This window comes from Centruroides vittatus, unplaced genomic scaffold (assembly GCF_030686945.1).
Source record: "Centruroides vittatus isolate TY-2023 unplaced genomic scaffold, ASM3068694v2 contig_89, whole genome shotgun sequence".
Lineage (NCBI taxonomy): Eukaryota > Metazoa > Arthropoda > Arachnida > Scorpiones > Buthidae > Centruroides > Centruroides vittatus.
Window position 1 is genome coordinate 1,048,815 of NW_027122580.1, and position 27,813 is coordinate 1,076,627.

General features: G+C 32.4%; 1 protein-coding gene across 1 annotated transcript in view; it reads left to right on the top strand.

Annotated features, from left to right (window-relative positions):
- The first annotated feature begins 4,876 nt into the window (after positions 1-4,876).
- LOC136983815 (solute carrier family 35 member F6-like) overlaps positions 4,877-27,813 on the top strand; it is a 37,189-nt gene continuing 14,252 nt past the window's right edge. The window contains exons 1-4 of the mRNA XM_067280681.1: positions 4,877-5,111; positions 12,235-12,304; positions 20,259-20,490; positions 24,967-25,140. Of these exons, the coding sequence (XP_067136782.1) occupies positions 5,035-5,111; positions 12,235-12,304; positions 20,259-20,490; positions 24,967-25,140 (553 nt within the window). The 5' untranslated portion in view covers positions 4,877-5,034. The remainder of the gene's footprint in view (positions 5,112-12,234; positions 12,305-20,258; positions 20,491-24,966; positions 25,141-27,813) is intronic.

Below are 27,813 nucleotides of genomic sequence, written 5' to 3' on the forward strand. Positions count from 1 at the left end.
ACCTTAGAATGAATTTTTTATCATTCGACGGAAGACGAGGAGGACAATCGACATTCCGTCTCGAGTGTTTCCAAGCATTGGGTCGTACACCGCGACCTTAACCTTTTTGTTACTACGGCGTACCTAATCCGCACGAAAGAGTACATAGATGACGAGAGTTTGAAACGCTTCCAAATAGTAGAAGTCACACCACCATAAATCTGTGACTCATCGTCCCGAGAGTAGAACAATCAAAAGAGCAGGCTGGAAATGCCGCAATTTATAAGGCGCCGTACCTTTAAAATATCCCGTAAATCAGTACAAGTTGGTTAATAAAGAAAAAAGAAACCTTAAATGAAAATTCTTGTCAAATTATTATGCATTTTGCCATTATCGCAAAGTACTATCGTATTGCATCCAATGTGATATTATCGTACTGTACATCTGGCAACGTAAGCGCTTCCAAACGAGACAACGGTAACGATAGGTTGGAAAGACGACACGGCAAATTTAAAATTACATTAGCCGAAATTTGTGAAGGTCGACCTGTATTAGTTTTATCGGCTGTTTTAGGCATAATTGGATCGGAGAAAAATTATTTAATAACGCGAGCAACACCAACTTACTTTTCACGCACAAATTAAATTATATACGTTTAACTATTGAAAATACTCGTGTAAGTTCGCACACGCGGCAGCGTTAGTAACAAAAGCGACGGGAAATGCTTCGGAATACTCCGAACAAAGTATTATCTTCCACCAGACCAGCTAGGGAATCTGCCATGTGTTCTTTCCCAGTTTTAATGGCGTTTCCGATTACAACTGGGAAAGGGTTTGATCGACGACAGATTCCTAAATATAACCTTTTATCTAATTTGAGCCGTTCGTATTTTCGGGTGATCACTACGCACAATTCTATCGACTCTTAGATGCACTCGTTTTTTCTAAATAGTATATACTTTTACGTCAAATTGATGTCATTATCACACTTTCTCGTGAGAAAGTTGCGAGACTATCGTCAAAGTAACGTAATAGCGAAGCTTTTGAGTCCTCGCGCCATATTATAAGCATACTTAGCTTGAAAGAGGTTTATGCGTGCCAAAGTTTTAGATTTCGAATAACGACATTTAAAGAAAATAAACGAATACGCTTTAATTACAATAAATGTAAAAAAGCTGATTGAAAAACACAGACGATAAGTCGAAATCGTACGATTAGTTACGTGCCACTGAGACACATTTGCCACCCCGTAATATCGGGAACGTAAGCAGGAATTTTAGAGGGCGAGATTAAAAACAAAACACAAAGCTCATTTTCCATATAAACGTAGTTTATTCATTTTTATAATATAGATATAAATGTGTTGTTTCGTATCCAAACAAAAACATCTTTCTTTCCTTTCCTTTCCTTTGGCTAGAGGAGTGTGTAGCTTATATGTGGCTTTATACTCAGAAGAAACAGGAAAAACATCTGAAATGTAAAAAATTGTGTCAAACTTTTTCTCGGGAGTTTTTCTTTGGTAAAGATAAGCCGGGCGTTTCAAAGCGGTGTCCCCACGATTTTTATTATTGTTTCTTTTATTTCGTTTTTTTTTCGTTAATAATTGTATGTCATCGTGTCTTGATGTAATAATACGCCTTCAATACGTTGTTAGTAAAATCGTTATAAAAATTTTAATTGGCATAAATTTAAGATTTTGTCATTCTGAATGAAAATCGTTCGTTTCCATTCAATTTTATCCTTACCAGCATTAAATTGAGCCATAAAAGTGAAATAGCTCTATGGGAAACCCCCGTGAACTTTAACCCGTCGACAAAAAAGTTTGGCCAGCACCTCACTGATAACGAGAGAGGTTTAGGTTTAAAATTCGACCTTTCTAGACCAGGGATGTCCAACCAGCGGCCCACTTAATATTTTTATGCGGCTAGCAGCTTACTGCACCCTACACATTCTTTAAATACATTTTCATTTGTTTCGGTAAAGTATGTCGTAAAAATTATTCTCATTTCACTGGATACACTTTGATGTCGTAATGATGTAACTAGTTTTGAAAAACTGTTACGCTTATGGGGTAATGCGTACCCTTTTTCCTGTATGTATAGTCTACTAAGAAAATTTTTTAATAAAAGTTTTTGTAAAACTAAATTTGTCCCGGCAATTTTTTAAAATAAAGTATAGTGGGTGACGGTTAACGAACATAATCTGTTCCAAGACCATGTTCGCTATCCGAATTGTTCGTTAACCGATTATCGATTTACATAGGTTTTTGTGGGAATTTGATTAATTCGTTCTGGAGACCCCCAAAATAAAAACAAAATTATATACTTTCTTAGTATGTTTATTTACATGTAATAACAAACTGAAAACAATATCTCCATTTTTTTCGCGGATGGCGCATCTTTGTTTCTATGATGTGATTTTCGTTACTCCTTTATCTGCTCGAGTCTTTTTGATTATATCTTTCTTAGGTAAGATTGGGTCTACTGTAGACCCGTTGAAGTCATCTGCCTTTAATATCAGACGTCCGTCCACTCTCTACCTTGGATATTATCTCTTCCTTAGTTTCTATAGATAACACAGTTCTTGACACTCCACTCTTTTTAGGCCCCATAATATTATCAGTTTTTAAATATAAAGTTCAGTAAAGCGCTTACAAAAATTCAGAGAACAGAAATTCACTAGTGCAAAAAAGGTTACGTATACAACTGCAAAAGTCTCGTTCCATAAACCGCGTGTAGATGCCATTAAAATATAGTTTTACAAATCTTAAATGCAGCGTGGCTTCTTGTGTTTGTTCTGCCGGGTGTTTGTTGTCCGAACATAAAAGTCTTTCACGAAAGTGTTTGTTGTCCGATATGTTCGCAGTCCGAACTGTTCGTTAACCGATTACCCACTGTAGTACATACTGTTGTGAACAATTCTTTTCGTGCATGAAAAACATCAAATCTGCCGAAAGAAATAAGTCGAGTGATTCCCATTTAATTAACATTCTTAGAATTAAGACTAGTACCGTAAAAGCCGACATTGACAATATTATATAAGGAATGCAATGTCAAAAATAGCATTGAATTCATTTTTATTTTGTGGGGTATAACTTTTTTACTGACAATAGTACAGTACATATAATTACAAAAATACTGCACAGGTATTTGTTATTAAAATTTGATATTCACATTTTGAATTTTTTAAAAGCATAAATTTATATACAGTATCTTTGCGTAAATTTTAAATTTGGCCTATTAGGAAAAAAGGTTGGATCACCCTGTTCTAGACCCGGTAGTTTTTTCTCTAGGAGCATCCGCAGTGCCGGATGAAGAAAAAAGAAAATATAGCTTTTTGACTAATTTTGCACTTTTCGATTGCTTATATTTCGGCAACCTCTTTACAGAAAAACCCGGAACTTTGCGCACTACTTGAGAAAATGAGTGTTTTTCGAACGAGATATTGAGAACTACTTTAAAACCGACCCCCGAAAATCAGCGACTCTGATTCCAGTCAGTCGGTGACTTTTTCGCTTGGCGCGGACTTTCGGACAAATGAATGCACCTCTTAATGTGGAGTGGGAACGAGAAACCAAAATTAACTTTTGTAGCCACATAATTTATAAAACTGATTTGAAAGTTAAGAAAACGCGAAATTCGCACTTAACGTTGTAGACTGTTAACCTTTTCAAACAAGTATTGTTTCTTTTTACTCTTATTGTTTCTCATCCATACTACTGCCTGCTAAACTTTTGGAGGTCTGAGTTATTAATAATATTAGTAAAAAATGTGTTATCTTTAGTCTCTACAGGGGGCCGTCACGACCAGATCTCGTACCTGAAAACTTTGCTAGGGCCATCCCTGTACACCTTAGAGGGTCGAGTGATTTATTATTGATATTAGTTTATCGTAAGGATCAATTTATCGCTCGATATACCGAGATAAAAATTTTGAATGGAAATCACGTGATTTCCGGTCCCGACCGGAAGTTCGTATTTAGTTAATCAAAGCTTTCCATATCTGGTTTCGATTTCATCTGTCTCCGTTCTCGAGATTAACGAAGAACGGACAGAAGGACAGTGAGAACGTATAGGTCTACGATTTGAAAATTGTAGCCAAAGATTATAATTTTGAACTCGTATAAACTTAATTGTTTACTTTGGAATTCTGTACGATTCTGACTCCCAAAATAATTTTTCTGTCGAGTCCTGCGAAAGGCTCTGCAATAAGACGGCCGGATGGCCGGCCGGTCGAGGTCTCGGCCTACCGCTCCGAAGGACCCGAGATCAGGAATTTTTCGCGGGGATGGTCTATCCGGATACGTCGAGCCCCATCCCTCACCACCGCCTCATTGTGGGCCTGGCCGAACCCATAATAGACTGGCCGAACGAGGCCCTCTTAGCGCCCACAGGGCGGTGAGTTGAAAAAAGGCCCTCCAATGATGAAGCGAATTTATCGGTGGCGGGTCGACGTGGAGTTTTCGGATTTTCTTCACTGTTTAATATCTAAATAGAGGTTGATTTCCCAACGAAGGTCGATTGGATGTTGGCCTATCGCCACCGAGGATTCCGCTTAAAATCCCATCCAAACTCTGTGATTTGTTTGTTTGTCACTTACGGTCGTCCCATCGAGGGTCGGACCCGTCCGAGTAACGGGTGCCACGGTGGCCGACCATACGGTCTTACCACATTCCTAGCATTCTTATTTAGGACTCGTTATTCTATCGCACGGAACGGTCGAAACACTTAGATTAAAATAGATTTCGACGGGTCACCCCTCGTCCGAGTGGCCACCCGAAATTTCCCCTTCGTTCGTCGTCAGTTTTTATCCAGAAATATATCGGTAGATGGACGATAAAAAACAAGTAATTGTGTAATCGGAGATAGGAACTTCGAACCGATTAACAGTCACGAGACGGACACGAATCTCGTGACGGTGAGTAATGTATTAAGCGAAGGAGGAAGTTTCTGACTCACAGGGTCTAACGTCACCCGACCGTTAGGATACACTTTACACATCGGGTGGAACATGTGGCGATTATAAATGAAATTCGAGTAAATAAAGTGAAAGAAAAGATGGGTTGGACTCCTTACCAGCGGTTTCTGGCGGTGATGATGGTCGTCACTGGTTCCATTAACACTTTAGCTACAAAGTAAGATATTCCTGATACTCCTTACAAACATGTCGGATGTTTTATTTAGAAAATTATCCAAAGATGCCTATTAATGTAGCATTAACGGTAATTGTAAATAAAATTAAGAGAGAAAACGTTGGCGCGTGGCTTATAAACAATTACCAGACGTATTTAAATACGTGATTATCGTGCTGTCATTTTAGGTATTTTGCTATATCACCTAACGTTATTTTATTCGAAAAAGTATCTATTAAAAAATACTCATTATAAACTAACACTTAGTTTATTTAACTAATTTGATTTATTGATATAAAGATATAATAATGTTAATGATAATATCTATCTCTATGTTCTAATACTGTTATCTTTGCTGGTTGGCAGTGCTATATTTATTTCTGAAAAGAAAATACTGTATATAGGCCTAGTTTGAGTAAAAGAAAAAGGTTTTGCATTTATATTCTTACTTCATTTAAAATGACAAATGAAATTTAACTATTTTTCAGGTCTTGTTATTTCTGTTGTTATGGAGCCATAATTTTACTAATGATTAATTATAAAAATATCAGAGAGACTGGTACTAAGAGTCAAACAGCAGCTAATTCTATATTTCTTAAGAGAACTTACATAAATATGTTGAAATGTAGTAAGATTACTCTGATTTGGAACTAATTCATATTCCAGTGAAAAGAATCTATAAGATGGTACCCAAAATGATCTAGTGTTTGTTTTATTAATAAAATCTTTATTTAAATTACAATAGCAGAAAGTAAGATATAAAAAGGAAGACTTGCGTGAGGCGTATCTTCTACGAATTAAGTGTTTGGTGCGATTGCCGTTCTGCGTGTCGAAAGTGTCGTCGGAAAGTCCAAACTAACGTTTGCTCTGTATGTCCCGACTCCGTCTTGTTTGGCCGGCGTGTTGCTTTGCGCGATGAATGAAATACAATGTAAAAGAATATATATATATATATATAATGAATACAAAGTGGCAATTTTTTTTTTCAATTTAAAATATTCTAGATTCAAATTCTTAAAAACTGCTAACTTTAATTTTTTTATGGACTTTGTGTGTTCTTTATACATTTTTAAAGGTTTTTAGTTCAGTTACTTTAATTTAAACCTTTCTTTCTATTGACTTACTTGACATCATATTACCAAAATAAGTGATGATGTATTTTAAATTGCAAATTAATAATTAAAAATCAATGATAATTGAGCAATTCATTTTTGGACTTTTTAAGAAATGAATATTAATCCAAAAACATATTGATAAAGAGAACACCAATGGAATATTAAAGTACAATAGTCTTGCCACAGATAAAATAACAATGAAGAAGGGGTACTACAAGATTGCCTGCTTTCACCCTTCCTTTTTAATATCTACTTCCAAAGAAATAATAGATAAGGCGTTGCCCGATATGGATGGAATCGGTGCGAATGGATATACTCTGACTCATTAAGTAGGCAGATATAGTTTTGATAGCAAATACAAAAAATAAAATAGAAATGTTAATAAGACCGTCTGGTGACAAAAGAATATGATATTTTGATTAACATTGGAAAACAAAAGTAATGATATCTAGAAACAGAGAAACTTTAAAAGTACATTTAGAAGAGAAACCTATTGAACCTAATAAATTTAATTACCCGGGGACCCTCGTCGTCGACGATCTAAGTAACGTGAAAATGATAAAACGCAGATCGACAACAGCTGGTCGTCATTTAACAAATTGAATAAAATATGGAATAATAGAAGGCTTTCAAAAGAAATAAAAATCAAACTCTATAACAGGCATGGGCAAATGCGGCTTCGAGAGCCGCGTGCGGCTCTTTTTGAGTTACGCGCGGCTCTTGCCGAAAGTGTTAATTTCTGTTTTTTATTATTATTTTTACAATTTTATTTTTATAATTTTGTGAAAATATGTTTATTAAAAAAACATTCAATATTTGTTTTATATTATATTTATATTATATAATAAAATCACGCGCCTTACCATACTATCCGCCACGACAGTACACAACTGCGGCTCCCGTGCATTTTACAAAACTTACATTTCGGCTCCCACTGAACTCTTGCTTGCCCACCCCTGCTCTATAAGTTGTTTATTGTTCCAACTCTAACTTCAAAAGTTTGGATTTTGAATAAACAAAGAGAGATTGACTGCATTTGAGATGAAGTGTCTGAAAAATAAATGGAACCAAATGGATGGAACTAAAAATTAATGAGAGAGTTAAAGAGGACTTGAACTTTAATGTGCCACTAGGAGAATAACCAGAAAATAACTGCAGTGGTTTGCCAAAACCAAAAAACAGTACCTTACAGAGTCCTCTGTGTAAGAATGGAAAGGAAGAGAACCAGGGGGAGACTGTGGAGAGGATGCATGGAATCATTCAAGATGCCTCATAATTTGGGATCTAACAACAGCTAACTCCCAGGCTAGACACTATGAGGTATGGAAGAGAAGATTGAGATCATGAACTCAACCTGTCATTGATGGAGGAGTTTGAAGAAGAGAAGAAGAAAATTCATAATTGGCAGATAAAGCAATCATAATCCAGTTACTGTTCACAACTACATGTATATGTAAAACATTTTAACTGTAGATAAATCTGAAAATCAAAGATGATAATAGACTTAGCTAATCCAGATTGACACTTTTATCTCGTTTCAGTGGTATCAAATTTTGATAAACTGTGTAAACTTAATGATTACAGCATTAATTTGTGTCATTCATAAGTAGGGTTACCATACATCCAGGTTTGGCCTAGATAGTCCTGGAATCATGGCAATGTCCAAGATTACATCTGAAAATGAAAATAATCTGTGATTTTTTTTTGTGTGGGTAGAAATAAAGAAAAATTTATTGTACAGGTATCCCTTGCTTAATACGGGATATGATTAACATGTGAAATTAATTGAGGCAATCCCTTTATATATGCAGTGGAATTTTAATTAATACGGCTTTACCGGTCGTCTTTACTCAACGTAGATACCCTATTTGATTAATGCAATTTTGATATATTCCGTAGCGTCGAGGGATTAATTAACTGCGTTAATCGAGGGGTACCTGTATTTTTGAACAAAAATCCCATACAGATGAGATTATTGTTCAAAAAAATGCTGAAAACGTTACCTTGTGTTTTATACTTGAAGTTGTGATCTCTGTAGGCTAATGAATTCCCCAATCTTCAATAGACGACAGATAATTTTATGTAGCCCAGTTCTAGAATAAAAATTTTATTGTTTAAACATATAATAATAATATAATAAATAATAATTATATTATATTAATTAATATTTAAGATTATATATTATTATTATAGTATTATATGTTTAGTTTTAGCTGACTTTACATGTTTTTACATAGAACATTTTAATGTTAAATGATTTCTTTTAAACTTTTGTTTTTCCCCGAAAAATAAGTGTCCATTCTAATTTTACATTTTTTTAAAACTAGAATACTGTAAAAAAATTGGTGCTGCATACCAAAGGTGTGGGATGGCTTAAATACATTAAATACTTTTTTCATAAATATTTTGTGCTGAAATAAAGGTAACATTTACATGCCATAAAATGTAGTATTTATAGTTTCAATGAAAGTTTTATTACTCAATTGTTTGTCACAAGGATTCAATGTAAGTAAAGTAACATACACTTTTTATTACAGATAGAATTTTATAATGTTTAAAAATGTGTTCATAAAATGACTTTTAAGCAGTTTAGTATAATTTTCTTTTAGTCTGTCAAAGTTGCTCTGCTTAATAGTAACAGAGGCACTGAAAAAAATGCTATTAGTCAAGGAAAAAGAAAATGCTTTTTGTCCTTGGTATAATTAAATTAATTAAAAATCTACTAATGTGAGGTAGATAATAAGGACTTATCACACCGGTGATAATAAGCACAAACACCCAGGTATCAACGGAGTACATTTAATAAAAATGAAAAGGGTGTACGTTAAAATCGATTATGTGAGCAATTAACGTAAAATTTCACGTTAATTGCTCACGTAATCGATTTTAATGTACACCCTTTTCATTTTTATTAAATGTACTCCGTTGATACCTGGGTGTTTGTGCTTATTATCACCGGTGTGATAAGTCCTTATTATCTACCTCACATTAGTAGATTTTTAATTAAGCTATTAGTTAAGTTTGATATGTGTTTAGCAGTTACTGTACATTAGAAATGATGTTCTTCGTTATGAACAATATTCTTTTACCAGAAAAGTGTTTGCTATGTGAGTGCCAGTAGTAAAATGCTGATTAAATGTGAAAGTGATTTTAAATATTTTTGTAGTAACTATGTAAAATCTAATAGTTTTTAAGGATAGTATTATGTGAAAAATACAATGCAATAGGTCTAAAACAAGAACTGTCATACTGGTCATTTACATAATATGCCTGAAATTTAAATTTTTCTTTAATGTGTAGATTAAATGTGTTGCTTTCTGTAATCTATATTTTGGCATTTTATTTTATAGCCTTTTCAGCATACTTTTTATAGGAAACCTCGATTTATAAGAAAGGACTAAACCATACTGTATATCTTCAAATACAGAATTTTATTTTCTAACATCATGGATTTTTTAAATCCATAATTAGGGTAAATATCTCGGAATGACTCCAAAATTATATTAACCCTATTCGTACATATTAAGATTATTGTTGTTACTTATGTAAGATTAAGTTTCTTATTTGCATGTAAAAAGACTATTTCTGTTTTTCCAGTGTTTAGCAGAATTTATATCCATTTTAATTTGATTTTACTTATTATAAACTTTAATTTTATTTATTAAATATATTAATATTATTTAGAATGCACTGCTATTAATGATAATTCCTATGGATAAGTAACAACACTGTGAGCATTTGCCATTGTTGTCATTGTAGTATTTAATTACAAAATAATTTTTAATCACAATTTACTTAAATTAACTAGTAACCAGGTATTTTGTTACAAAAATACTTGGTGACAATTTACAAATAAAAAAAAAGATTCTAGCTATCTGTTAGTATAGGGATAAACTTATCAAAATTTGCACAGGGATAAGAAAGTGCATTTATTGATATTTTACTCTCATTAAACAATGAGTTATCTGATGACATTTTAAATAAAATCAGTCTTACAACTCTAAAGAAATAAGTTCTATGTTATAACATTTTTCTTTTTTATCCATTTCCTGTGAAACAATGTAATAAAGCATAAAGTATTAAAAAACTTCAGAAAGCTGTACTATGTTTTCATAAAATCTATATTTGAATATTTAAAACTAAAACTGCTTTAGAATTTAAGAATTCTAGATAAGTAAATCAAAATTTAAGTAATAAGATATAATTACAGGTAAATAAATACAGTAAACTCTAGTCAACTCAGACTTCTTATAACTCAGACAAATATGTTTGAAAAATTGTAATTTCGAAATTTCTCCACAATAGAAAAATTGTAATTAATGAATAATTATAATTATAAATTGTTTTTATATCAGGACTGCTTTGCAATATATGCATATTATTACAGTAATTGATAAAGTACTAAAGACTAAATTGCTTTAAACTGAAATTTTTGAGCTCATTTTCTATAAAAATAAATTCAGCAGTATAGCCTATTGAAGTTCACTAAAACCTTTGTGTAGTGCTGATTGTAGTAAATTACTCTACTGTACATCCAGCTTCTTCAGCACATCATTGAAGAAAACATCTCACTAACTTGGACTTTCATAAACTCATACAACCATCATCCCCTATTAGTCTGAGGGGTTTACTGAACTGCATTTTCATGTGTATAAGTCATGATGGAGTATATCCTGGCATAGAACAAAAATAAAAAAAAGACCTTTGCATAACCCACACCTACAGGATCGCTAAATAACCAGCACCTCTTTCAAACTGTCTAAAGTACAAATAAATCATGGTAATCCAAATGAAAATGTGGTAGGTCTAATACATTTTAATTTATAAACAAAATTTTTTGTTTCTTTATTTATCTTCTCCAACTGCTTTAATATTATATTAGATAAACTTTTATTCCAGATAAATTTGAATTAATCCCTCTACGATCTCTCAAATTTTTTACATACTTTTCTGTTCACCCTGTATATTAAAAGCAATGTTTGTGAGATGTTACTGCTTCACATAAACAATGTAAATTTAAAAATTAATTTGATTTATTCATCTGTAAATCATAACAATAACTTTCATAATTATAATGAGTAGGTGTGCAGTGCATGCATGCACGCAGGCGGTCAAATTCTTAGAGTGGCCGATAGTGCTCTTAAAATAAAATTCAAATGTAATTTTATATTATTTTAATTAATATAGTGGTTGGCGATGAAACAGATAGATATTTGCATGATGACTGATGATATAAAGTTAGTATAGCTGTGCAGTTAATGGATATAAGTAATGCCGAAGCGTGTTAAGTGTTTTGCGTCGGAAAAGTACGATCGATACGTGATGGAGATTCATCCGTCGAACCAGAGAAAAATTCGTCGGTTCGAATTCCACAACCATTAGAATCGTTTCTTGTTTTAAATCACATAAAAACTTGGAGTTTGTAAACTTTTAAAGTTTGCAAAGCTATTTCAAGCTATTTATTTATATCAATATTATTGGGCTGCATTTGAAAAAATTGTAGACCTATAAATTCTCATTGTTGTTTGTTTGTCTTTCCTTAACAGTTGAAAACTGGTTCTGTGTAGGTTTATAGCAAGAATAAAATTCTGAAGTTTGATTGGGTTAAACAGTATGCATTATATATTTTAGACCGGGCCTGGCCAGCCCGTCACGTTGAATTGTGTGGCCCGCTAAGCGATATTATATATCTATTAAAACTTTTGTTTCTCGTTACGTGTATACCAAAACAATTAAATAAATGAAAATTTGCGTGTGTCGTTGTTACAATGCGCAAGTGCGAGTGCGAACTCTTGGTATAACAATGAAATCTTATTCATTTTGTATTTGTTTTACTTTAGGCAAACTTGTTTTTAAAAAATTGTGGCCCACCGCATGATCAAAGTGGCCCGCAAAACAATTTGGGTTGGCCAGGCCTGTTTTAGACCATAAATTTTATATATTCTACTAGAATAGAACAGAGCAAATGAGATGGATAATAAATGTTTAAATAATAATAATTTATTTTCTAGATGGGCAGATACAAGTTCCTCAAAGGGAGTTGATGGAACAGTTAGAAAATTTGATCATCCATTTTTACAGGCAAGTATCTCTTGAGTACTTTGATGAATTTTATGTAAACAGATTTTTCATAAGTAATTTTTAATTTTTTCAGTGGCAACTCTAATAAACTTTTATATATCAGTAAATTTATATTATTATAAAATTATTATTTTGTAGTGAAAATCAATTTTTTTATTACTATTATTAAATGAGAATAAGTTGTATGTAATTCAAAATCTATTTTTAAAGCAATTTATTCAAAATATGAAAAATTTTACATTAAAGGATATAGTTAATTAACATTATAATAATGTTCTGTTTAATACTTCTTCTTGCATCAAGTGATTCTAATTTAAATGATATTTTCCTATTTTCAATTTGTTCATTTCAGAAGCAATTTTAAATGTGTAAATAATGAATATAATAGTATAATATCTAATGTAACTGTGGGAACGCCGGGAGGTAGGACGGAGTCAGACCTCCTTTTTTTCGGCGAACAGGTCGGCAAGACCCACCCCACTGTCAAGGATGGCAAAGTTTTTATGATATCCCGACTCGTCGGGATTGGGTAATTAATTGTCAGGTCGAGTGGAGGAAGTGTGTGGGTTTGACGATAAGTTTATGGCAATATTTGAATAAACGGACCCAGGATGAAAACAAATGACGGTTTATTTAGACGGACAAACAAAATACAGACATCTAACGCGTCCCGTCCCTAATCACGGGAGAGAGAGAGTTTACACATGTTGGGGGATCATACCTCGTCCTCTGATATCTCGGTTGGAATCGAAGGTGAAATCGTCTCGACTCTCCGGTCGTGGAGGTAAGCAGGAGGATCGGTTGGGGTGGCTCGTTGTCGGCGGGCTTCGGGGGTTCGGCCCTCGATTCTCGGGACTGATCCTACGGGTCGGGCGTCTTATGCGGACCTTCAGCGACCCCGTCCTCAGATATCTCCCCTCTTTATATACTCCGGGTCTCGTCCGCTGCGATCACCAATCGCGACGGAGGGTGATGAGTCGATCTCCGTGACTCAGAAGTCGGATCCGGAGAGGAGGGAAGCGAGTTTGACGACGGAAGGCTGCACATCCTTTGAATCTTGAGCGCTATCTCGAGGGGATTTGAACAATAAAATTTTAAAATCGGACTGGCCGGTTTAATCCAGTCCTCACATAACTTTTTGAAACTTATATTGTGGCTGTCAGCCATAGTATAGTTTGTATATAGTTCATAATTCCTTTATTTCATTTCTATATTTCTATTTCCTTTCTATTATCTTCAAAAACTTTCTATGTCGACCATTACTACTTGAGGGGAAGGACCAAGGGTGAAACAAAGGAGTAGGGTATTAGGGCTTCCCCAAATTTGGGGAATAGACAAAAGAAAGAAGATCCTGAGGTAAAAAGAAAGATGAGAGGTGAACACTTTTTGGCTGGACCTCAAAAGGAACAGATGTACAAGGCAGTGATTCAGACTCTGAAGAGAGAGAAAGGAAGGGGACTACAGGTATAAGAGAGGACTGTCAAGGCCAGAGAATAAGAGGCACGAGGGACTAGAGAACACCCAGAGTCGGAGAACCTCTATAACAAACCGCTGAATCAGTAAAGAAGAATAAAAGATCGCGATTGTGAAAGGGCACTTTCCCGAGGATACTGCTCAATCAACGTGGACCCAGGTATTTTCTATCTGTTTCTCTATACTTTCTCTACTTTTCTAATTCTATCCGTTTCCCTGTTATATCAGTTTTAAGGTAGTCATAAGATTAGTTTTTAAGTCAGTTATCAAGGTTTTGTGTTATGCGCGCATGTATTATATACTTGTACGAGAATAAGAGGCGACCCCTTTTGCTGTGTGGCTACTAGGTTATAAATCTGTCAAGTTGGGCTCTTTGTAATAAATAAAAAAAGAACCGTGTTTGGAGAGCATTAAAGGAATATTCAATCGTACACATATTTGTTTCTGTGTTCCTATTTGTAACGTTTATTCACGGACTTACAAATCTCTCGATACAAACCACCACAATACGATTCAAAATGATAATCAGAATTGTAAAATATATCTTTTTCATTAATTTAAAAACATTTAATTAATAATTACTTTTTCAACTTGCGAAGTTCTAGGAACAAGACATTTTATCCATTATAAACTTATTTAATCTTATTCATGAAATATTTAATTAAATTTGACAAGATTTTACAAATTTAATTTTATTTTAACCATTAATATAGGCCTACTTGAATAATAATTCTAAACTAGTTTGGCCTAGGCCAAACTAGTTTGGCATAAAATCGGGTTTTGCTGATAACATATATATCCCTAAAATGCATTTTGGCCCCTGGTGTTATGGCTCTCTTGATTTAGGTGAACATCATTTATAAAATATGAGGCAAAATTATTCTAAAGAATTTATTATAAGACTCACACTTACAAAACATTAAAATTATAAACTACTAGCAATCAAAAATGTTTAAAACTGTACACTTAGCTGTTGACAGCTTTACAAATGCACTGTGAACATCTTGTCAACATATTATGCAACACAGTGGGCTATCTAAAAGAGGTGTAGTTTCTCAAATATTGCTGTCAAAGATCTTTATGGCTTTATTACATCTCATACTTTACTGAGTCCCACTATCTCTTCCAAGTGATCAAATACAGACTCGGTACTGTATGGTGACCTTTCTCCATTTGGATGGTATATCGAAATTTTAATACAGTAGAGCATCGATTATCCGACCCCCGATCAACCGTCAAATCGGTTAACCGACCCCGTTCTAGTCCGCAAATTCAAATGCGCGCTAGTGATGTGATGCTACAATATTTGGCTGTGTCTTGGCTACTTTAATATTATTTTTGTTAAATTTTTGCATGTTTTAGCTGGCAACACTGGCTCAACCATGAAAGAGAGGCCAGTATTTAAACCAGGCTTAATTTTCTTTTTTGTCTTTATTTTTGTATTTATTTTGTGTAAAATAAAGAAATAATTTTTAACGATACAATAGCGACGATTATTATTTAAAAAAAAATTTTGCTTGGCTTAACATTGATGAAAATTCAACACGAAGTAGGTTAATAGCGAATATACTAATTACATGGGATATACTAATATACTATACTAATAATGTATTTTTTCATACTTTTCGGTTATTCGTTTTTTCAGTTATTCGACCAACCCCAGTCCCCAATTGAGTCAGATAATCGATGCTCTACTGTACTTGCATGAACATGCATAATACACTTCTGTATCACTGTTTTAGTTGCACCCTGCACCAGTCTTTCAGTTTTTGTATCCAATTGATTATTACCATGTCAAATTTACTTGTATATTAACTTAATGAACTGCTCTGATCACTTATGGTTGGTTGATTATGAATTGTTAGGGCTTGAGCAACTAGGCTATGCAGTAAGTAACCATTTACAAATGCATTTAAAATGAAGAAAATCTTCATGTAGAGAGTGTTCCACACAGCCCATATTCTGAACTGACTGATAGAAAAATGATCTGAAGGAAATGGAAAGCCTAGAAGATGGGGTAAATAAGCAAGTTTGGTTACAAGTAACTTGCGGCAGAACTCTTATACTACGTTCGCACACAATCCACGACTCACTTCGATCTCGATTTACCTACAATCTGGATTGTGACTGTCGCCAGTCGAATATTGTGCTGTTTGTACAGGCAGTCTGCTTGAAAACAACCCAGCTATTACACGTGATGATAAAACTGGCATAACTACTTGGTAAGTCATGAATACCAACACACAAAATGGAAGTTTTGATAAGAAATAAATACTTTTTCTTGCCATATATCTAATAATAGACAGATGTCATCGTTTCTTCAAATATCTTTTTTATTTCTCTGTCAATAGCCCAACACGTGTTCCACAGCCATCTTGTATTTTCTTGCTTGCGTGGGATTGTGGGATCTCTCTTATGACTGGATCTAGTTTCAAGAACTTTCTTGAGTCGATTGCGATTGAACCTCGTTTCATTCGAGATTGAAACGGTCGAGAGAGGTCACACCAAGGCATAGTCGCCGACCTTGGTCACAATCTAGATTGAAATGCTCAGTGTGAACGGGGTATTAGGCACAGCATATCTGAATGAATGGAAGCATGGAAGTATTTGTATAAAAGTACTGTATTTTCCGGCATATTAGATGACTGAGCGTATAAGATGACCCCTGACTTTTACAGTTAAAATATAGAGTTTGGGTTGCCCTATAAGACGACCCTCGACTTTTGAGAAGATTTTCCTGGATTAAAAAGTCGTCTTATACACCGGAAAATATGGTAAATGATCAAAGTATTTAGTACATTCGGTAAAACTGGGATCTAACAACATTAGCATTAGGAGTAAAAGGAAGATTAGAGAGTTTATTTAGAATACGAAATATTTTATCTAACAGTTTTAATATTTTTTTGTAAATGGGAAGATGCAGCCATAGCCCATATAGGCAGACAATAATCAAGTGGAGACTGAATATTAGCAAAATAAATGAAATGTAAGACTGTTTTTGAGGAAATAGTTTTGCAAAAATTCCAAAGAATTCTACAACAAATAGCTGAAGATTTAATAATCTTATCGACGTGTCCTTTGAAAGTAAGTTTAGGATAAAAAATGACTCTGAGGTCACTATAAGAATTAACATTTTTAATGGGAATATTGTAAATGTAGAATGTGGACAACTGAGAATTATGAATGAGTGAAAAACACATGACTACAGTTTTTTGTAAATTAATTTTTAGGTTAGCTTTTTCTAAAAGGGAAGATAAATTGAGTAGATCAGACTGTAGGACATGAGGGTCATGGTTAATCAACTTAATATCATCAGCATAGGATAATATAGGTGAAGTAATATGACCAAGTATATTGTTTAAATAAGCTGAAAAAAATAGACTGCTTAAGGGATCCTTGCTGTATTCCACATAAGGGAGAGAAATCCAAAAATTTGAAATCACCAAGTGTAATTTTACAGATATGAAGGAGGTAATAATTATTAAGCCAGTATTTAAAATCAGGATCAAAGTAATCTGAGTATTGAGAGAAGGAAATTGGAAATTACAGAATCGAAGGCTTGACTAATATCTATACAGATTATAAAGACAGATTGCTTACTTTCAAAATTTTGAAATATTATTGATATAGTTTTCAAAAGATTGGTAGTTGTGGTGGAATGGTGATGTAGGCCACAGCGCTGAATTGGTATTAATTTAGACGAAATTGTAGAATAAATTCTACGGTATAAACAAATTTTGAAAACTTTAAAGAATTAAAAGCTAGTGGCTTCCTTTCTTCAGTAACACATCACATAAGGAATCTTTGTGTGATGTGTTACTGAAGAAAGGAAGCCACTAGCTTTTAATTCTTTAAAGTCTACAAAAACCAGTAATGGAAAACCTAATTAAACTTTGAAAACTTTCAACATGGCAGATGAAATGGAAATGGGATGGAAAGAGTTTTTGTCTTTTTTAGGTACAGCTATAATGTTTGAAAACAGCCATTGTTTAGGGACAAAACTATTTTTAGCAGAAATAGATAATAATATGGAAAGAATAACAGAAGATATTGGTTTTAAGGATTTATAAAAAATTGACGAAATTAGATCTGGGCTGTTATATGAATTATTTAAGGTATCTATGGCATTAAGAACTTTGTTAAAGGAAAAGGCAAGCTTATGTGAATAGAAGTGAGGGGATAATGGAGAAAATATGGCATAAGGAAGTATTGTGGAAAATCTTTTTAAAATTATTGTATACATTATAAACATTATCTTCCGGAACAAGAAGTAATTTATTTGGTAATCTTTTAGAAAAATGTGTATAAAAGACCAAAAAGTGCATGGATCAGATGAAAAGGACTCTGTAACTTTATTAAAAACTTTTTTGGAAATAAGTATGGTATTCATAGTAATACTGTTTTTGGATGATATGGTATAAGTGAAGATTGTAGGAATTACCAGATTTTCTTCATTTGTTCCAGTGTTTTCAAAGTAAATTATGTAGGCTAGTTTTTATAGATGATAAATAAATCATTTCTGTTGAAATACCGATTTTACAGAATTGCAAAATATTATGTATAGTAGATAAAAAAATTTTATAAGTAATGTCAGACTTTGCATTAATACTGATATGATTAGAATTAAGGAAAGACCAATTCACAGAACAGATGTGGGCGGCAACTTTTCTCTGGTTAATTTAGGACCAAGAGGTTAGATTAAGAAAATGCTTCATTTTACTAGAATTTAAATAGGGAGAAACTTCAAGGTGAATGTGGTCAGACAGAAAACCGTTGGTTAGGTAGGCGGTAGCATGGGGGTTACTACCGAAAAACAGGTCGAGATAGGAATTCCCTCTTGACGGAAAAGAAACTATCTGGGTTAAATTAAAAAAATAAAAAATTTCATTTAAAAAATTAACTTCTGTAATGTCCAAAATGCTATAAGATGGGCCTGAGAAATTCCAGTAAACATAAGCTAAATTAAAATCTCCACACATTACGAATTTAAACCTGAAGGAATAATAAAAGAAAATAAAAAATGGCCAAAAAATAAATTACAGCATCATCTGTAAATCATAACAATCTTTCAGAATTATAATGAGAAAGTTGTTTATCATTATAAATAAACACACTAAATATTAAAAATAGTTTTATACTTAATTTTAAAAATAATTTTTATGTAATTTTGTTTATATTTTCAACTGTTTTGCTGACACTTAAATATTTTTGCAGACTGCCAGTCAGGATTTGAAACTAGATAGCCCAATAGTTCAATCAATGTTAACTTGCTTATAATTAAAATTTTAAAAAAGTTTTTTTTTAAATACAGGTAAATTTATAAAACAAAAATTAATGAAATAATCAAATTTAAATTTATTTTAATTTTTTGAGTAATCTTTTGTGTGAAACAATAAAACAATTTCTATAATTGTGTCACAAAAGAAAAAGACCTGCAATTAGTTAAAAAAAATTGTAATTAAAGGTTTAAAAATGCAGGCAAAGTACTGTAAAATTAAATACATAAAAATTATTAAAAATAAAACTAAATTAATACTAAATAAATTAAAAGTGAAAATAATAATTAAATTTAAAAGTAATAAAATAATAATCAGCAATTCTTTATTGTGACGATGTCACAATGCCAGTGTGCAATTTTTAATCATTTTTAATTTATTTAATTTAAAATATATGCTCTTTCATTTCAAATTAGTAATGGCTTGCCTCTACATCATACTTGTCTCAAAAGTCATGTTATTTAAATTCAAAAATTCCAGTATAAAGACCAGAGTTTTAATTGAGCTACAATTTTTTCAAATTTTGACTCAATTAAAACTCTGGTCTTTATACTGAAACCAAAATTAATTAAAATCCAATCAATTGAAAGTTAAAACAATGTATTTAAAAACCATTTAAAAGTTGTTTTGAAAGTTTCAAATTAAATTAAATTAATTTTTAAATTTGCATTATTTGAGTGTGGTGGTGATGGAACATTTTGTCTTTTAATACATATACAGAATAGATACAGATTACAGATTGCTGGTCCGGCCGGCCCAATGCATGTCAGATGGCAAGTCTAATGTCACCCTCTCTCCCCTAAAATGACGTTTCTGCCTAAAAATAGCACTGTATATAATTATAATGCTATATGATAAATTTGAATCATACTTATCTATTATAACTGAAAGGTCAAATGCAATAGTAATCTAACTTTTTTTTTTAAGTTGAGATATTATTCTATAAAAGTGGTATATACTAGTTTTTCATATTTCTGTTATATTGTTTTGTTACCATCATGACAAATGGAACCCTAGTAATCTTTCATTGTATTTAGAGAGAATATATTTAATACATGAAAGTATGGCACTGTTAACTCAACTTCAGCAAAGGAAAAAGTTAGATTACTGTTGTGCTTTCACTGTTGCTTTATTTTAAATTTTTGTTACTTTTAAATCAGTCAGTTATTATGTTTAGGTATTTAATACTTTAATTTATTTTTTAGGCTGTTGGTATGTTTCTGGGAGAATTTACTTGTCTTCTAACATTTAAATTAATTTTCTGCCTTTATCAAAGAAAACAAAAACCAGAAGAAGAATATCCTGTTACAATTAGTGGAAATCAAAAATTTAATCCATTCATCTTTCTTTTACCTGCATTATGCGATATGACTGGTACATCCATAATGTATATTGGTTTGAATCTTACGTATGCCTCAAGTTTTCAAATGCTTCGGGGTATGTATGTTATTGTTGTTCTTATATCGTTTAATTTATATAATATTAGTTTTAGATCTATTTTCTAGTTCTAGTTTTCAAAATTATGATATTTGTATTTAACTTATATATAGTATTAATAAAAGTTAGTATAAAATTATTTTGTTTTTCAATTTTTATTCCTTCAAATCTTCTAGAGCTTATAGTATTTTTTACATTAAATTTCAGTATACAAAATTTGTAGTTAACATTTAACATTAACAGTTGTTAGTTAAAAATAATTTTTTCTTTATCTGTCTGATGAAAATCATTATTTTTGGAAATGATCAGAAGTCTGATAGTGCCAGATCTGGATTGTAAGGAGGGTGTCGAATAATATGTGACTTAGGTTCTTGAACCTCCTCACTGGTTTTTACTGCAATGTGGTCTTAAATTAACATGGTGTATGAAAAAAGGTGGTTTTTTTCAGACCTTACTCTGAAAATATATCTGAATTCTTATAAGGTTTCACAATACAAATTTTTGTTTCTTCTTTTTTCAAATACTCCATGTAAACAATGACATTCTATCTCAATAATCATCAACATGATCTTTGAGCAGAGGAAATAGTTTTTAACTTCTTAACAAGTGGAAAATAAAATCATGTCTAGAATTCTGTCTAGAAATATTAGAAATTTAAAATTTAGACGAGAATTTCTTTTAAATATATTTATTTAAAAAAGAATTCAACTGCTGCATAAAGTGAATAACAGATATTTGCAAAGTTTTTATTATTTGCATATTCTGCACATTGTGTTCAAAATACAACTAATAGGTATTCCCAAGCTGAACTACATGGCCAAAGCAGTTAAGGCATCAGCATACTTGCTCTGGAGAACCAGGATTGATTTTGGATGATTAAAAAAAATCCTAGGAATTTTTCAGGGTTTGGTTTGTCTTGGTTGCCCTGCCTCTCACCACAATGGGTATCCATTGTGATGAGAGCATATACGTGGTGATTGAAAAGTTACACCCTCAACATAAAACATTAAGTTTTAATAACAGAAACATGAAAACGTTATTATTAATAGAACAAAATGTATTCTTTACAAAAAAGTCTCTTAGGCATAATTACAGCAGGTGTTCAAAATGTCCTCCATTTTCATGAATGCAAGCACAAACTCTTTCCCAGATTTGGAGTATGATGATATGGATGCAGGTGTAGTTTTTCACAGCTTTCTATGCACTACCATAAAATAATGCAGTCTGAATAGAAAGTTTTCATAAACTTTTGGTTGAAGAAAGCATTATTTAGGTCCACACATTTCCCTTTTTTTGTTTCTTAAAACAGATGGTCATCTACTTTTTCTGGCATAGACACTTCCAGTTTCCAAAAATTTTTCACATAACAATCAATAGCTCTTATCAGGTAGTGAAAGCTTTGGATGTTACTCATAAAATTTTTCCAGTACCTTTGCATATGATCATTGAGCAAAATATTGCTTAATTACATACATACACATACTGGCTTTGGAAAGATTTCAATAAAAGTTACAAAGGGTGCAACTTTTTACTATATAATCATATAATCCCACCCATATAATCATATTAGATAATTATTTAATATAAAATTTTTATTTATTTTTATAAGCCTGAAATTTAGTAAATGGGGTGCAACTAAAAAAAATTAAGAAGTATTAAATATTGTTTGAATAAAACTGTAATGCAAAAATACACAAATTGTGTTATATATATTATTGTATATGATTGGTTTATAACAATCAAATCTAATGTATAAATAATAATTACATGAAATCACTGAACAAATTACACATGCAGGTTTGAATCATTACTGAGTTATTTATTTTTATTATTGAAAATTAAGGTAATACTGTGAATGATCGGACTTGAGAAAAAAAAATATATTTTTGGCTGAAAATTTAATTTAAAATTTTGCTATAATTTTTCCCACAATTGTTAAAATTGTAAAGGATATGATTTTATCCCTCTGTGGAGTCACTTCCCTTTCAAGATGATACATTGTGTCACCGGGAACTTGGCAACAAGAAATTGTTATTGGACATAGGTGCTGCAACATTGCCAAAAAAGGGCAAGAGGGAAAAAAGGGAGGACCCCAATAAAAGCCAATGACTGATGATGACAACAGTTGGTCCACGACAGAAGTTTGTCCGCTGAAAAAGGGGACAGTTCGTTCCTCCGAGAATCCGCCACCATTGAAAGGTTGTCCTAGTCAGAGTTTCCTCAACGATTGGCTATCTTAGTGACCTCCCTGCATCCTTAGTGACATACTCCATAAAGTGAACACCGTGAATAAGTGAACTCATTTAAAGTGACTCCTTGAAAAAGTGCACACCTCCATCCAAAGGTAAACTTGAATCCTTCGATTTGCCTCAGATCCCTTACCAGGTATCTATGAACCTTATATGTGAATTCTCTCTCTCCAACTCACGAACTAGTTAATATTGCAGATGTAACCCTTACTATGAGATAATAATTTTTTTGTAGAACTAGCTTAATAAACAAAATTTGTTATTGATATAATTGTGTTTGGTGCACTTCCTCAACCTGTGCCATCCCTCGTATCTAATCCAAATGCCTACAACGCAACCACTCGCGTGGAGAAAATACAAAATTAGCGACCACTTAGGTTTCTGTGTCTACCTAGAAGACAGTGGTGTCAGTCCTGACGAATTAGTCATTGCAGTCTTGACCAACGCAATGTCGACCCTTCGGTACCATGGTGCCGAAGCATAGAGGGTGCTTCGCGCATTGTCACAATACAATTGTATTACCTTAATTTTCAATAATGAAAATAAATCCTGGGTTAATATGTATAATTTGAATTATTAGTTTAGTGTGAATTTGAAAGAGAAAAAACATATTTTATTACATTACTAAATAATTGAAAACTACAGATTCTATGGTTTAAACTTATATTTATGTGGTGACTGGCTTTAGTTTACTATTACACTTATGTGTAAACAAATTTAAGAAAATCAGCAATGGATAGAGAGGAATGGAAGAAAACAGTGGAAAAGGCACCTGTGAGAGCCTGGACTTGACAAAAAAATTTTTATTCAAAAAATCATGAAGGATATGATTAAAACTTTTCCCATGGACTTACTTACTTCTTTAAGGTGACACATCGAATGTGTCACCTGGAACCAATGATTGAAATTTAACTATTGGCCCAGACGTATAATAATTCCTAATAAGGTCATGGGAAAAACCCACAAAGGACCCCTAATGAAAAAGGAGGGGATCGATGACAATCGTCATTTACCATCATCGATAGTTCTCTAAACTGGTGTCCCTTTTGGACACTGCTCAAGCCGTCGCCCATCCTCTGCCATTCTCAAGACATCAAAAGACTTTCATCCTTTTTGATTCGTCGAAGCTTCCTTCGAACCTTGCAGAGTATATCGATCCGCTGCATAACTAAATTATCTTAGAAAATCAAATTGTTAAAATTAATCCTTCTCGAAAATTTAGAAATAATAATAATACTGTTCATTTTTAATATAATTTTGTACTGTTTAGATTAGTGGTGCCCAAACTTTTTGATTGGCAGGCTAAATTGCACATAGCTTGTAGGTATATAGGTAGATCCAATAAAAAGGTTACAAGCACCAGCATTTGAAAAGTAATTAATGTGGAGGGAATATTTTTTCCCCCGAGTGGAGACAGATGGTACTAGTTGTCTTACAGCAGTTGTGTGGGTAGGTAGTGTAAGTTTGCTGATGCATCAGAGTGATTGAAATGGCAAGATGTTTAGAAAAGTGGTCTTGCTTGGAGGTGTGAGCTGTGATTCGTTTCTTATGGACATTTGACACAAATGCCCATGCATGTTGAATGATGGTGTCATCCTCCTGCATGACAATGCTAGGCCCCATACTGCTTGCAAAACTCAACAATTGCTGCAAAAGTTTGAGTGGGAAATCTAGAGCCACCCCCATACAGCCCAGATTTGGCACTTGGAGACTATTTCCTTTTTCCATAGATGAAGAAACACTTATCTGGAACAAGGTTCTCTTCAGTGATGTGAATACAGCTGCCAAGAACTGGCTCAATGTGCAGGGACATGATTTCTACCAAGCCAGGTTATATAAGTTGGTCCTGCATTCAGATAAATGCCTAAATAGATTTGGTGATTATGTGGAAAAGTGATTGGCAAGTATGCCTCTTACTTCCCTTTTGTATTTTCTGTCTATTATTAATAAATAAGTTTTTATTACCCTTGTTACCTGTTTTTGGATCCACCCTTGTAGATGTAAAAATATTACATATACAGTATATAAAAAATAGGCCTATTTCTATCATTTCAAGGTAATGAGTCAAATATGTCTGTGGGCCATGTTTGAGGACTGGTGGTTTAGATAATTATTTTCTAGTCAATTACATTGATAATCTAGCTGTTACTAACATAATTAATTTTCATATTAACAAAAAAAAACACTCAAATTTAATTGACTAAGAATAATTTAAAATATAAATTAGGTGCAGTAATTGTATTTACTGGACTCCTATCAGTTGCCTTCCTTCGTCGAGTTATCAAGAGATATGAATGGTTAGGAATATTAATTATCATAGTTGGATTAGTATTAGTTGGATTATCTGATATGATAAAACCTGATGGAAGTCAAGAATACAGTCAAAATAGCAAAATTTCCGGTAAGTAAATAATAATGTTAATTGCTTTTTAATTTTTAATAGCTGTATTCCTTAGTATGCTATTATAGACATACAGTTTTCTCTTATAATTATCTCATAATAAATGTTGCATAATATTATTTTCTTGCCCTTCATAAATCCAGAAAGCATCTTATCTGTTTGCATTCCTAACAGGATTTCAAAACATTACATACAAATTGTGATGTGTTTTGTATACAGCCACTGCACTCACAAATGACATGTGGTTCTTCTAGTCCCTTATTGCCGCTTCCATATAGTTACACAGTACAATATTACATGTATCTAAGTAGTATGTCTCAAGTATAGAAAAAGAAATTGTATTACTATATAGGAGCTACAATAAGGGTCTAGAAGAGCCATGTACAGCTTGTGAGCTGCAGTTTGGTTAACATAAATATATAGTGATAATTGTGTTTTATGCTAATCATTTGTTTCATGGATAATGGTTATGGAATCCAAAATACTTAACTTTGAATGTGGTTAAATAATTGTTTTATAAAATACTCAGATACCTGAGTTAATTTAAAATTATATAATTAAAAAAATTGTTTTATTTGTGGAATAATATTTTAAAAATATAGATTCATCTAAAATATACATTTTAAAATTACTTCAGATCTTAATAATGAAATTTGAAACTACTAACATTCTGTCAATAGTTATTGAAATAATTTGGCTATCTGAAAAGACTGGAACACTTATTCTATGTGGCGAGATTTCCCCTAAAAAAAGAGACTAAGAGCATGGAAAAGGATTATTGGGCCTGAAACAGTTTTTATTCAAAGATTTTATTTTCAAATTATTCTCACCAACTCACATTGTCAGTTGTCAATCGAATAGACTGTAATGCAGGAAAAGTGGGTACTCCATTAAAGTAGGATTTTCCCAGCTTCAAAAATTTTCTCTCCCTCTCCTATTATTCAATATGAATGTTATCTGTAAGTGTATTTTACAAACAAGCAACTTGAATTCAAAGTGCTTTGCATCTGAGCATAATTTTCTATGAACAATATGTAACTTAATATTCAAATAATCCAGGTAGTCAAGTACTTGAGAATTTTTTACAAAATCCAAGCACTCTAGGGAATTCAAATTTGAATTCTCTAACAGTAAGTTTAAAAAGTTAAAAAGAAATCTCTCAGTGGGATTGGGTAATTTATAGAATTTTTCTAAAAATATCTTAAAATAAAAGATTTTAAAACATTTGCAAGAAGTGACTTCTCTTTCTAAGCTGATTTTAGAGGATAAACGTTTAAAGCTATGCTACACAGTAAAAGGAATAACTTATATTCTGATACTTTTAAAAATTCATTACCTCCAAATGCATTTCACCTAGATTACTTAGTCCAGGCCTCTTCAGTTGTAGTGCTGGGTGGTATAACAAGGAAACTAAGTATAATACAAAAACAATCATTTTGTTTACTTTCATTATTCATATGACAAGTGAACCATGTGAAGATCCATTTATATTTAATATAATCCTATCCCAGCAGCATCAACTACCATACCATTATTTAAATTAACATTATTTTTATACATAATTATTGTGTAATGTTCTTTGATTCTCCACTTTACAATATTATTTTCTTTATACAGCATTTTAATGTTATTTTTATCTATTACACATATATTTTCCTCACAGTGCTGATACCACGGTGAATTTGTGTCTTTAAGTCATATTGCCACCATGTGTTCTGCCAATCTTTATCCTAATGGACATTTCATCTCTCCAATATAGCTTTTGTTGCTCACATGTATACATTATCTTATAAATTACTACTGATAATTTGTTTTTCCATTTTTCCAATCTTCTCTCACTGATAACCTATTTATTTGATAAGATGCAAGTGTAATTAATGAATTATTAAATATTCTTTTATATTTTTTGAAAGTTTCTTCTATATAATGGAAAAGAAACAATTTTTTTTATTTTTAACATTATATCTGTTATTCATATATTTATCATACTACTTTCTTATTAATATCATTGGATATCCATTCAATAAATACTTCTTGTATAGTTGTTAGATTTCCTTTTTTTTGTGTCTTTGTTACAAGTTGTTCTATGTTTTCTAGTTACATTTTAAATGCATTTTTTTCCATAGCTCTATAGGGCAATAAGACTTAAAATTTATTGTTTTCTTTACATTACATACTTTTCAAACTTACAAATATGAAGACATTTGTTGAATCTTTTTATTGCAATGTCCAGATAATTAATCTGTTTTCTTCACGCTCGTATGTGAATTGAATGTTCTGATTTTATTTTGTTGGCATTTCTCATAATTTCTTATGCTGTAACAGTATGACTATTTTACAAACTTCTAGACCAGTGGTTCCCAACCTTTTTTCATTAGCGTACCCCTGTGGCATTTCCAACTTCCCAATGAGCAATGCATGCGCAAATCTCGCACTACCTGTTTGTAGAGAGTGGTGCCATTTTGAATTATATTTTGACTCGGTTCTCGGTCCTCAGAGTACCTACAAGTCTTTTTCTTTTTTATGCGCGCATGATTTGGGCACCTATTACTCTGTGCCAAATTGCAACTTCTGACATGTACTCCTTCATACCTCTAAGCTGGTAACACAGCAGACAGTACAATTTTATAAACAAGATATAGTCTTGTCAATAAAAATTTAATAAAAATACTG